The sequence below is a fragment of the Podarcis gaigeae genome (assembly GCF_964106915.1).
Source record: "Podarcis gaigeae genome assembly, chromosome: 15".
Lineage (NCBI taxonomy): Eukaryota > Metazoa > Chordata > Lepidosauria > Squamata > Lacertidae > Podarcis > Podarcis gaigeae.
In genome coordinates, this window is record NC_139692.1 from 42,266,216 (window position 1) to 42,280,162 (window position 13,947).

The window sequence follows — 13,947 nt, forward strand, 5'->3', positions numbered from 1 at the left end:
CGATCGCGATGGACACATGTCAAATATAGCGAGCGGCCACCGCAAATGGAGCAAGCATTGCAGGGTCCCTTCCAACTCTCCCATTCTAAACTCGTCAGCAGATCATTGCAAGCCACACGCAAAAACAGAAGCATCTCATTGGATGCATATCAGAAGAGATAACTTGATCTTCTTGTTATCCACAAAAATGATGAGAGATCTTGCGTCCCAGGCACTGCTAGATCAGGGATGGGAGACTGAGGAAGACCTCTCTGCCAATAAGAGTCATTTGACAGTGGAACAGACTCCCACAAGAGATGGCAGACTCTCCTTCCTTCACTGGAGGTCTTTAAGCAAAGATTGGATAGCCATCTATCATGTGTTTATAGCTGAGATTCTGCATTGCAGGACTAGAGGTTGACTCCACAAGTCTATGATTCTGTGTTGCTGGACTCCCAAGGCCCCCAGCCAGTAGCCTGGCCACAAGTTACATGAGAAGAACCTGTTGTTCAGGCCAATGGCCCACCCAGTCCAGTTCTCCCCGGGGCCAACCAGATGCCTGTCACAGGGAACCTGCAAGCACAGGGAACCTTCTACAGTTCCGAACAACTGGTATTCAGAAGCATCACTGCCTCCAACTTTGGAGGCAGAGCCGAGCCGCTGATAGCATTTGAAGCCTCTTTTAAAGCCAGCACCATTCTTGTGGGAGTTCCACAGCTCAACAATGTGCTGCGTGAAGAAACAATTTCTTCCATCTGTCCTGAATCTTCCAACCTCTGAAGATGCCCACGAGTTCTCGTGTTAAGAGGAGGGAAAAACTTTTCTCTGTCCAATTTCTCCGTGCCACGCATAATTCTATAGAAGTCTATCCTAGACTGGTGACTGGGGGCGGCCGCCGAGACCACATAACACCGGTCTTGAAAGACCTACACTGGCTCCCAGTATGTTTCAGAGCACAATTCAAGGTGTTGGTGCTGACCTTGAAAGCCCTAAACAGCCTCAGTCCAGTAGACCTGAAGGAGCGGTTCCACCCCCATCGTTCTGCCCGGACTCTGAGGTCCAGAGGTTCTGGTGGTTCCCTCGCTGCGAGAAGCCAAGTTACAGGGAACCAGGCAGAGGGCCTTCTCGGTGGTGGCACCCGCCCTGTGGAACAGCCCACCAGATGTCAAAGAGAACAACAACTACCAAACTTTTAGAAGACATCTGAAGGCAGCCCTGTTTAGGGAAGCTTTTAATGTTTGATGCATTACTGTATTTTAATATTTTGTTGGAAGCTGCCCAGAGTGGCTGGGGAAGCCCAGCCAGATGGGTGGGGTATAAATAATAAATTATTATTATTATTATTATTATTATTATTACATATTATCCTGTCACCTCTGACTTGCCTTTTCTCCGAACCGAAAAGCCCCAAAGGCTGCCACTTTTTCCTAGCAGAGGAGTCATTTTGATCCCCTTCATCATCTTGCTGGAATGATGGGTTTTGTACACCCACCGTGTCTGCAAGACCGCCAGGGTTCCTCACCCCTGAACTAAACTCTTTCCCTGATGCTGCTCAGAAAGCCACAACCGAGTGCATGCCATTTTTTAATCATCCGACCCCCGCATCTGTGCAAGCCGCATGCAGGGGCCACACGGGAGACGGGCACGGAATAGCAAGAAAGGAGAGTCCTACCTCCCCTGAACGGCGCCGGCTTTGAATATGGGTTTCATCACTTCCTACTGAGGTTCCACATTCTCTGTGTGGCCACTGCAGCCAGCAAGGTCTTAATCCCTAGCCCAACCCGGCCGTTCTGGGGAGAACCAGAAGAAAATGAGAAATAGATTGGGTAAGGGGGCAACCCCTGCTTTTGTCAGACTTAACAGGCGTTCGGCTCGTGGGCCGAGTTCTTGTAGGGAAGGAACACACCCATACAGAGGAGTGCCAGGCCTTGAGGAACCTGTACAGAGGCTGCAGCTGTTGTTGGACTTCAACTCCCAGCAGGCTGCAGGGCCACCGGCCAGTGGAATTATGGGAGTTGGAGTCCAGCAATGTCTGGAGAGCCAAAAGGTTCCCTCTGGGCAATGATGTCAGAGAAGAGAATCCGGTTTAAGGCAGCAATGGGGGCCGGAAGAACAGAACTTAGAAAATCAGATGGGGCCTCCCAGTGCCTATCTATTTTCATTTTTTATTTCTGTGCGTCTATAACCTGCTCTTCACTGAATATTTCCAGTCCCAAGGCGGTGAGCAATGAGATGAAGTAATGATAATAGAAATGTACAGAAGTAAATGACAACGGTGTAACAAAAAATGACAGAATCTGTAAAGATAATGAAGAAATGAACCACACCATCCTAAAGCAAGCACAGATAAAGTGTAGAGAGGACAATAATTAACATTCCCCAATTTAACCAAATTCCTAGGTAAAGAGAACAGAGCAATCAACCGCCCCAAAGAGCCACATGGGTCTTAGAAACTGTTCCCACTCCATCTCTTTCTGGGGGCAGCTCACTCACTCCTCCTCGCCCCCCGCAGAATTATTCAGATAAATTATATATTCAATTTCACTTACATATTTAAACCACTGAACTACAGTTGCCTCTGAGCGGTTTACAAAGACGTGTGTGTGAGCACTCATTCTGTCTTAAGCAAAGTATGCCACCTTTTGCACAAGTTGCCGGGCGAAAACCCCCCATAAAGGAACAGCCCTTAAAACAGTGCACCAACCACAGCTGGCCTTCAGCCAACTCCCGCCCCGCCTGCCTTCTTACAACCAATCAGAACTACTAGCTCTAGCTCCGCCTACCATTTTGCTCTGGCTCCTCCTACCGTCTGGTCTCCCTGCTTTCCACGCTACTGTTCTGATGTTCCTTCTAAAGTTCAGCCGAAATCGACCCTCCTTTAACCCAAGCTCATTAGTTCTGCCTTCCAGGGTAGCCAGGAACCGGGCCTTCGCCCTTTTCCGTGACCCAACAGCCCTTCCGACACCCCACCTCCTTTCAGCAGAGTCCCAGCAAGGACGGACACCTTAGCTCCCAGTTAAGCTCCGCTGGGAAGGCTGACAGGAGCGAGCCAGCAGTAAACCACATGAAAAATCCACGATCTGCACGGGAGCGTCAGGCCTAAGGAGTACAGCGACTCATCTCTGCCAGGCCTTGCCCCATGAAGCTGTTGCGGAGACTGAAAATCCCTGCCTTCTCACAGCTGCCTAAGTCCCTTCCTCTCCAGGGTTTTCCCTATGCAATCTGAGAGTACGTCTCGTTGACGCTAATTTCTTCTCTGCCCTTTTCGTGCCTCTCCTGGTTCTGGGAGACAAGGGGGGAGAGAAGAAGAAGAGTTTGGATTTGATATCCCGCTTTATCACTACCTGAAGGAGTCTCAAAGCGGCTAACAATCTCCTTTCCCCTCCTCACAACAAACACTCTGTGAGGTGAGTGGGGCTGAGAGACTTCAGAGAAGTGTGACTGGCCCAAGGGCACCCAGCAGCTGCATGTGGAGGAGTGGGGAAGCGAACCCGGTTCACCAGATTACGAGTCCACCGCTCTTAACCACTACACCACACTGGCTGCTGGAGAGCAGCTTGTTGCTGCAGGAAGGGGAGACCCCTGTGCCCCTCCAAACTCATCTCGGCCTCTCGGCCTCCCTCCTCTCCTGCTCCAGCTTCTGACTCTGATTCTGGGCTGCTCTCTGTCACAGCCTCTTCCTTCTCACTAAGCCCTGGTGGCTCTTCAGCTTCCGACTTCTCTTCCTGGTCTTCTCCCTCTTCTCCCTCATCGTCCCCCCACTCCTCGGCCTCTGAGTCTCTGCTGGTGCCTCCAACCATTCCTCTGCTGTCTCCCAGCTCCATCTGCTATGCAGGATGAGACCCTCCCTGCCCGCAGACTGTCTCGCCAGAGTGGTGCATGCTTTGGTTATCTCCCGCTTGGACTACTGCAACGCACTCTACGTGGGGCTACCTTTGGAGGTGACCCAGAAACTACAACTAATCCAGAATGCGGCAGCTAGACTGGTGACTGGGAGCGGCCGCCGAGACCACATAACACCAGTCTTGAAAGACCTACATTGGCTCCCAGTACGTTTCCGGGCACAATTCAAAGTGTTGGTGCTGACCTTTAAAGACCTAAATGGCCTCGGCCCAGTATACCTGAAGGAGCGTCTCCACTCCCATCGTTCAACCTGGACACTGAGGTCCAGTGCTGAGGGCCTTCTGGTGGTTCCCTCCCTGTGAGATGTGAGGTTACAGGGAACCAGGCAGAGCGTCTTTTCGGTGGTGGCGCCTGCCCTGTGGAACGCCCTCCCACAAAATGTCAAGGAAATAAACAACTACCTGACTTTTAGAAGACATCTGAAAGCAACCCTGTACAGTGGTACCTCGGGTTAAGAACTTAATTCTTTCCGGAAGTCCGTTCTTAACATGAAACTGTTCTTAACCTGAGGTATCACTTTGGCTAATGGGGCCTGCTGCTGCCGCCGTGCGATTTCTGTTCTCACCCTGAAGCAAAGTTCTTAACCCGAGGTACTATTTCTGGGTTAGCGGAGTCTGTAACCTGAAGCGTCTGTAACCCAAGGTACCACTGTATAGGGAAGTTTTTAATGTTTGATGTTTTATCATGATTTTAATATTCTGTTGGGAGCCGCCCAGAGTGGCTGGGGAAACCCAGCCAGATGGGTGGGGTATAAATGATAAATTATTATTATGATTAGTCCAGCCAGTATATGCCAACAGCTCACCTTGACCACGACGGCCACCAGGATGCCCAAGACTGCCAGGAGGGCGAGCCCAATCTTGCGTTTGTTGAACTTCTGCAGGACAAAGAACTTGGCCCAATCTACCTTCTTGCGGCTGCTGGGCGGGTAGCGGAGGTTGTTGACAGCTTCCATCTTGAGGGCCCGGACGAGGCAGGCGCGTTTGTGGGAGAAGGTCTCAAAGGTGAACCGGCCGTGGTAGGCCCCCATCCCGCTGTTACCTAGAAGGGGAGGGGGGAAACAATGGCAAGCAAGGTCTAAGCATGGGGGGAGGAGTTTGGTCCACTTCCTTTGACCTTGCAGGAGCAAAACAAAAGCCCATCAAGTAGGAGAGGGAAGCTGGGTAAATCGATCTGCCAAACCCCCCCCCCCACACAATTCACTAGCCCTCAAAGCAATTAGCCTACAGATCTGTCAAAAAAATAGTAACTAGTCCTCAACCGATAATGTACTGTATAGTGAAGCTGAAAAAAGCCACAAGTCCTCAAGCTGGGAAAAAAGAAAAGAAAACCACAAACAATATATAGCTCTGCAAGAAAAGACTCCAACTAAGTCAGACTGAGAGTTAAAGTATATTCCTTCATTTCAATGAGCCTACTCTGAGTAAGACATAGCCAGATACAACCCATTATTACGTAGTAATAATGAGGGTTATGATAATTGTTACTAAATAAAACTGGTATAAATAGTGTTATGATAAATTAGCAAAAATAAAAACAATATTTGGTTATATTAAGCTAGGTATATAATAAATTATAAACAAACATAATTTATATAGCACTGCATGTTCAAAGTGTGTTAATGTGTTCATTTGTTTTTTCATTGAAATGGATTTCAGAGCAGCGCACAATGTGGGTACAATGCTATAAAATCCTGATGTTGGCCAATGGGACAAAGGACCACGGATAAAAATCACAAAGCATACCGAGGGAGATCACATGAATCTAAAACCCCTGGGCAAACCAGGATCAAGTGAGTGCCAGGCTTTAGGGAGGGCCTAGGACCCATGTACCTACGGGACCACCTCTCCTGGTATGCCCCACGGAGGACCTTAAGGTCCACAAATAACAACACTTTGGAGGTTCCAACCTCAAGGAGGTTAGGTTGGTCTCAACCAGGGCCTTTTCAGCCCTGGCCCCGACTTGGTGGAATGCTCTGTCACAAGAGACTAGGGCCCTGCGGGACTTGATATCTTTCAGCCGGGCCTGCAAGACGGAGCTGTTCTGCCTGGCCTTTGGTTTGGACTCAGTCTGACCCTTATGTTTCCCTCCCCTATCATCTTGATTTATCAGCTACTTTAAAATGAGGCTGCATTTTAAATTGTATTTTAACCTGTATTTTAAATTGGGTCGTCCCCCCCATTATGTTTTTACAGTGGTACCTCGGGTTAAGTATTTAATTCGTTCCGGTGGTCCGCACTTAACCTGAAACTGTTCTTAACCTGAAGCACCACTTTAGCTAATGGGGCCTCCTGCTGGTGCTGCGCCGCCGGAGCACGATTTCTGTTCTTATCCTGAAGCAAAGTTCTTAACCTGAAGCACTATTTCTGGGTTAGCGGAGTCTGTAACCTGAAGCGTATGTAACCCGAGGTACCACTGTACTGTGATTTTATTGGTGTTAGCTGCCCTGAGCCCAGCTCTGGCTGGGGAAGGCAGGGTGTAAATAAATTATTATTATTATTATTATTATTATTATTATTATTATTATTATAGTTCACAACAGCCCTGTAAAGTAGGCTGCCATAAGTAACCTCAGAACAGGGAGGGAGGTCTGAGGCAGAACAGCTTGCCCCAAGGCCTGAGGCAAAACTCCTCCTGATTAGGAAAGTCTGCCAAGGAAGCCCCCATCCAATCCCATGTCCTCCCCTGCCATCTTGGCCCCCCCCCCATGTCCCTGAGGGGCGACTGACTCACCAACGCCTCCAAACGGGAAGCAAGGGAGAGTGAAGTGCATCAGAACATCGTTGGCTGTCACCCCTCCGCTGGAAGTCTCTGCAATCATCCTTTTGATTATCTGGGAGGGAGGGGAAAAAGAAGGGGGGCGGATAAGATAAGAGAGGGAAATGAGACCGCAAGCTTATAACCAGCTCAAGCAACAGATCCATCAATTCGCTCTTGGGCTGATTAACTGGCGGGACGGAATAAATGACACCTCAATATTTGGGGGAGGCAGGTTTGGTTCCGCTGTGTTACCGGAATGGGTTGATGAATGAGAACCTGAAATGGAATTGGGACCAAGTTCCTGGTGGGCAGAGGCATAGTAAAGGTAAAGGGGCCCCTGACCATTAGGTCCAGTCGTGGCCGACTCTGGGGTTGCGGCGCTCATCTCGCTTTATTGACCGAGGGAGCCGGCGTACAGCTTCCGGGTCATGTGGCCATTGTGACTAAGCCGCTTCTGATGAACCATAGCAGCGCACGGAAATGCCGTTGACCTTCCTGCCAGACTGGTACCTATTTATCTACTTGCACTTTGATGTGGTTTTGAACTGCTAGGTTGGCAGGAGCAGGGACCGAGCAATGGGAGCTCACCCCGTCGCGGGGATTCGAACTGCCGACCTTCTGATCGGCAAGTCCTAGGCTCTGTGGTTTAACCCACAGCGCCACCCGGTCACACAGCTCAAAACCGGGATGCCCTGATCAATGGATCACTGCACTCTGCAGGAGACAGCCCTTCACAGCCTAGGACCCTCGTACCTACGGGACCACCTCTCCTGGTATGTCCCACAGAGGACCTTACGGTCTTCAAACAAAAACATCTTGGAGGTCCCGGGCCACAGGGAGGTTAGGCTGGCCTCAAGCAGAGCCAGGGCTTTTTCGACTGTGGCCCCGATCTGGTGGAACGCTCTGTCACAAGAGACTAGGGCCCTGCGGGACTTGACATCTTTCTACAGGGCCTGCAAGACAGAACTGTTCCACCAGGCCTTTGGCCAAGGCACAGCCTGACCCCCTCCTTTGGTAATCCTCATAGAACTCTAGCCCAATGATTGCCATTAATCTGATTTGAACTGATTTTATAATGAATTGATTTTAGAATGTTGAATTATTTTACTGTTGTTAGCCGCTCTGAGCCCGGTTTCAGCTGGGGAGGGCGGGATATACATTTATTATTATTTATTATGATGATGATCTTATCAGAAAGTCCATTCCATACAAGGTTAGAATTCGGCCTATAGCATGACGGCTCCTGCCTTCTGGAACTCCCGTTAAAAATCAGAAAGCAGCCTTTTCTATCACCTTATTGGTCCCCGTTGAAGACTTTTCATCTTCCAACAGAATCTTCTAATTGACATCTTTATATGGCACCTGCACTAGATTTGAAGTTGTGTGTGTGTGTGTGTGTGTGTATACAGTTGCTCGAACTGTTTTTATATATGTAATTTGTTTTGTTTTGTTTTTACTGTTCTTATAAATGCCTCTACTGCACTGCGATAATCGCGTCCAGAGGCGTCCTAGGAAGCAATTCATGAGCAAAATAAAGTGTAAGAAATTGTGGCTTTGATCCTGTCCGTGAATTGCTTCCCATAAACCGTCTCAATGCAACGGCACCACGGAAACAATTTTAAATGATCCCATACAGATACAGTCATACCTCGGGTTACAGACGCTTCAGGTCATGCATTTTCGGGTTATGGACGCGCCAAAACCCAGAAGTACCGGAACTAGTTACTCCTGGGTTTCAGCGCTCATGCAGAAGCACTAAATCACACTTTGCACATGCACAGAAGCGCCGAATTGTGACCTGCGCATGCGCAAACACAGAGCTGCGGGTTGCAAAAGCTGCAGGTTGCAAATGTGCCTCCTGCACGGATCATGTTTGCAACCCGAGCGTCCACTGTACACAAACAATTCCATATGTGAAAAGTTTCAAGTCCAGTGCAGAGACAGACTAAAATAAAGGAGGAATAGTAATATTCTTTTTTCTTTTTCCTTTCTCCTCCTGTGATGAGGCTGCATTTAAATATTTTAATGTTTCAATATTTTAATGTTGCATTTTAATCTTGTTTTTAAGTTGCATTCATTCAACTTGTTTTTATTATTGCTTGTTAGCTGCCCTGAGCCCAGCCTTGGCTGGGGAGGGCGGGGTATGAATAACAATTATTATTATTATTAATAATAAAAATAACCCTGGCTTTAAATATGACAAATTCATGCTCTCAGTGGCTACCAGGAAGAACGGCTACTTTCTCCACTGTGGGGGTAATCTGCCCCTAAGTACTAGGACTGAAACCCAAATGGTTTGCAACCAGGACTGAGGCCGGAACGAATCGATGCCGCCCGGAAGTGGTTTGTGTCCCGAAAGGCTTGACCCGACGAGCTCTGTCACCCGAGTGCGAAACCCAGACCTCTGAACTCTTACCTTTTTGTTGTCGGCGAAGATGTAAAGGGCCAGGGGCTTCTCCCGCTGGTTGATGAACTGGATGGCGTCGTCCAGGCCCTTGACGGTGACGATGGGCAGGATGGGGCCGAAGATCTCCTCCTGCATGACCTTGGATTCCCGGTTGACGTCCGTGAGAATGGTTGGTGCTGAGAGAAAAGAGGTGAGTCCAGAGTGCAACCTGGTCCTTTTTAAACAGGAGATGTTGGGGATCGAACCTGGGTGCAAAGCGGGTGCTCTGCCCACTTAGCAATACAGTGGTACCTCAGGTTAAGTACTTAATTTGTTCTGGAGGGCTGTTCTTAACCTGAAGCTGTTCTTAATCTGAAGCACCACTTTAGCTAATGGGGCCTCCTGCTGCCGCTGTGCCGCCGGAGCCCGATTTCTGTTCTCATCCTGAAGCAAAGTTCCTAACCTGAAGCACTATTTCTGGGTTAGCGGAGTCTGTAACCTGAAGCGGATGTAACCACTGTACTAGAAACCACCCAGCGAATGGGTGGTATATAAACCTCTTTAATTAATTAATGGTGCATTAAGGTAAAGGTAAATGGACCCCTGACCATTAGATCCAGTCGTAGCCGACTCTGGGGTTGTGGCGCTCATCTCGCTTTACTGGCTAAGGGAGCCGGCGTACGGCTTCTGGGTCATGTGGCCAGAAGGACTAAGCCGCTTCTGGTGAACCAGAACAGCACACGGAAATGCTGTTTACCTTCCCGCTGGAGCGGTACCTATTTATCTACTTGCACTTTGACGTGTTTTCAAACTGCTAGGTTGGCAGGAGCAGGGACCGAGCAACGGGAGCTCACCTTGTCGCGGGGATTCAAACCGCCGACCTTCTGATCGGCAAGTCCTAGGCTCAGCGGTTTAACCCACAGCGCCACCCACATCCTAATGGTGCATTAACAGGATACAAAAAAACCTAACATTTCCAAAATTGAACCAGAACGTCTCCAGCCAAAAAGATTTTCATGCCAATCCTTTGCATGCTTCCCTGGGAGTAAACCCTGCACAGAATCCATTTGTGCTCACTTTGCAGCTGTTATTTTTTTTAAAAAATATTAATAATAATTCTGTATTTAATTACAGTTCATTTTTTTTAAAGCCCAAGCAGTTTACAAAAAAAAGGCATTCAAGTTATTAATAAGCTGAAACAGGTATTAAAAAGAACACAGTTCTAAAGTTAATTAAAAGGGGATTAAGAGACAAGTCAACTTGTACAGGTCAGCAGGCACCAGAAGGGAGTTTGCTTCTGAGTAGAGCTGCAAAGGATTGGGCTCCAAATCTAAAAACTCTCCACCTCTCCCCACAACCAGCCTCCCCTGCAATTCACCTGTGATTTGGGGGAAGAGCTTAAAGGTGATGATAACAACAACAACAACAACAACAACAATAATAATAGGAACACCCCAACATTTCCACCTGGCAATATTCAGCCTGAGGACCCTACATGGCAAGGGCATTGTACTCAAGTGGTTGAGTGAGCCTGATGCCACAGAAATCTTATAAGGGAGCCTCTTCAGTATCAACTCCGGCCAGCTGGGGGCGCCACCTTGCTGCCTATTTGTTGCTCACGTTTCCCCCACTTCTGATGCAGAGGTTCTGAACAGCACACCTGCTTTGCTTTTAGATTTCACAGAATCATAGAATTGCAGAGTTGGGAGGGACCACGAGAGTCATCTAGCTCAACCCCTTGCAAGGCAGGAATCTCGGTCTGACCCTTATGTTTCCCTCCCTTTATGGTCTTGATTTATCAGCTACTTTTTTAAATTGCATTTTAACCTGTATTTTAAATTGTTTTTTTTTTCTTTCTCCCCCCCCCTTTCCCCCCTATTTTGTTTTTACTGTGATTTTATTGGTGTTAGCCGCCCTGAGCCCGGCTCTGGCTGGGGAAGGCAGGGTATAAATAAAATTTATTATTACGATTTATTATTATTTTGCCCAACACGGGGCTCGAACCCACAGCCCTAAGATTAAGAGCCTCATGCTCTGACGACTCAGACAACACCCATGTCTTAAAAAAAGGGGAGGGGGGCTTCCAGTGTGAGAAATGAAATTTGAGAAAAAAAAAGCTGTTTGCTGTTTGCAATTGTTGCACATCTTTGTATTAAAAATTAGGTTGTTAAAAAAATAATCTGCTTCCTGGGGGCACTTTTAAAGCTGGCTAAAAGGACGATCCTTTAAATACAAGACGTTGCCTTATATACAGACTGCTGCTCTATCTTGTTCAATATTGCCTATAATGATAATAATTATAATTATAATTTATTATTTATACCCCACCCATCTGGCTGGGCTTCCCCAGTCACTCTGGGCGGCTTCCAACAGAATATTAAAATACAATAACCTATTAAACATTAAAAGCTTCCCAAAACAGGGCTGCCTTCAGATGTCTTCTAAAAGTCTGGTGGTGGTTGTTCTCTTTGACATCTGGTGGGATGCCTACACTGACTGGCAGCAGCTCTCCAGAGTTTCAGACATTGGGGTGGAGGTGGGGCATCCCAGCCCCAGCTGCATGCAAAAGCCGACGCTCTTAGCACTCGGCCACAGCTCTTGAAAACAAAGCAAGATTCTAGTCCTCATGGTCTGATTTAAAGAGGAATGTAGGAAGCTGCCTTTTGCGGAGTCAGAGCAGGGCATTGAACCCGCAGCCTTCTGCAGGCAGAAGCAGAGCTTCTCCTTTTGCAACACTGCTGTAAACACCCTGTTTTTAATCACATGCACAACATGTATTTATCCACCCAACCGATTCATTCTTCCTCCTCCTCCGCACAGAAGAGGCATGCAGATTGCTTCTTTCCGTGCGTCCAAAAACACCTCCTGAGATTCAGAATGAAACTCAGGTCCCTCCCGGCCTTACCTATGAAGCACGTGGATTCATCCGCTTCCCCGCCGTAAGCGATCTTCTGCCCTTCCAGGAGGCCCATGAGTCTCTTGAAATGGCGTTTGTTCACAATCCTCTCGTAGTCCGGGGATTTCTTCATGTCCTCGCCGTAAAACTCCTGCCAGGGGAGGGTCAACGAGGCCACGTTGGCTCAGAATGGCTGGGAGGGCTAGCCTCCTGGTTTTTTTAAAATTTGTTTTCATTTTATTGACTTTTATATATCTCTATATAAATTGTTATTAGTTTTTTAACATATCATTTTCAACAATAGCTTATTTTCCGGCGTATAAGACGACTGGGCGTATAAGACGACCCCCCAACTTTTCCAGTTAAAATATAGTTTGGGATATACTCGTCGGATAAGACTACCCCTCTTCCAACGCACACCAAATAAAAATTTAAAAAACCAGTCTCTAGTCCGGCTCGGAAATCCGCTCCACTTCCCAGTGGCCGGGGGCTTCTGGGGCCAATTTCCAGGCGTATTTCTGCTTCCTCTAGAGAGCTGGGTGTCCTCTGATTTAATTTGCTGCCGTTTTGTCCTTTGGTGGGGAGTTGCTGCAGGATCTGCTGCTGTAGCTGGCATATAAGACGACCCCCAATTTTTGAGAAGATTTTCCTGGGTTAAAAAGTAATCTTATACGCCAGAAAATACAGTAACTAAACATACTTTTATATCTTATACAATTTTTTGACTTCCATCAATCACATCTGAAAATTTTCCAATCTATTCAATTAATTTACATTTCTGACTTTCACTATTACATTTAAATCTCACAACTAATATCTCTGTTCTTTCTCTACTTTGTAATATTTCATATATTTCTCCTTACAAAACTTCTTGTAGTCCTAACTAGCCATTTTATTGACTTGTTAACAAGCAAGCAAACAGAAAAGCATGGATGCAAGGAAAATAAGAGACTCAAAAACTTTAAACCACAAAGCGTCACAGCCTTGGGGTTCCCAATGCCCTGGCATGACCATTCCAGGTCTTTGGCTTAGAAATGTGATGGAAAAATACAGTCGTACCTTAGATCCCAAACGCCTTGGTACTCGGACGTTTTGGCTCCCGAATGCTGCAAACCCGGAAGTGGGTGTTCCGGTTTGCGAAGGTTCTTTGGAACCCGAACGTCCGACAGGGCTTCCGCTTGGCTGCAGGAAGTTCCTGCAGCCAATCAGAAGCCGCGCTTTGGTTTCCGAATGTTTCGGAAGTCGAACGGACTTCCGGAACAGATTCCGTTCGACTTCCAAGCCACGACTGTAAAGCCATGTACCTTTGATGGCACGAGGCACCTGTGAACGCATCTCCCCGATTCTAACACCTCACCTTCAGCGTCTTCTTAACCGTCTCCACTATTTGGTTTTGGATGCATGGGTCGCACAGAATGTAGTCGGGGGCAATGCAGGTCTGTCCGCAATTCATGAATTTCCCCCATGTGATCCGCCTGCCGGGAAAAAGGAGGAGAGAGAAACCTCTGGAGGTCCGTTCTTAACCTGAAACTGTTCTTAACCTGAAGCACCACTTTAGCTAATGGGGCCTCCTGCTGCTGCTGCACTGCCGGAGCATGATTTCTGTTCTCATCCTGAAGCAAAGTTCTTAACCTGAGGTAATATTTCTGGGTTAGCGGAGTCTAACCTGAAGCGTACGTAACCTGAAGCGTCTGTAACCTGAGGTACCACTGTATAATAATAATTAAAATAATTATAACAACTATAATTATAATTATAATTATTATAATTATAATTATATATATTATAATATATAATAATATTATTATTATCTCCATAAAATCCTCCAAGGAAGGGGAGTCCACAACTTCCTGAGGGAGACCATTCCACTGTCAAACAGCCCTTGCAGTCAGAAAGTTCTTCCAGATGTTTAGTTGGAACCTTTCTTGTAACTTGGATCCATTGGTCCAAATCCTGCCTTCCACAGCAGGAGAAAACAAACTCAAGTCACCTTCCATGTGGCAACCTTTGAGATCAAAGCTTT

General features: G+C 47.4%; 1 protein-coding gene across 4 annotated transcripts in view; it reads right to left on the minus strand.

Moving 5' to 3' along the window:
• ALDH3A2 (aldehyde dehydrogenase 3 family member A2) overlaps positions 1-13,947 on the minus strand; it is a 33,274-nt gene that overhangs the window by 2,016 nt on the left and 17,311 nt on the right. For 2 of the 4 annotated variants that reach the window (XM_083715180.1, XM_083715179.1), the window contains exons 6-11: positions 13,282-13,399; positions 11,934-12,075; positions 9,059-9,225; positions 6,616-6,715; positions 4,688-4,923; positions 1,652-1,769 (exon numbers count right to left, since the gene is read on the minus strand). In XM_083715180.1, coding sequence (XP_083571306.1) covers positions 1,689-1,769; positions 4,688-4,923; positions 6,616-6,715; positions 9,059-9,225; positions 11,934-12,075; positions 13,282-13,399 — 844 coding nt within the window. In that variant the 3' untranslated portion in view covers positions 1,652-1,688. The remainder of the gene's footprint in view (positions 1-1,651; positions 1,770-4,687; positions 4,924-6,615; positions 6,716-9,058; positions 9,226-11,933; positions 12,076-13,281; positions 13,400-13,947) is intronic. The other 2 variants (XM_083715182.1, XM_083715181.1) reach the window with 1 other exon arrangement.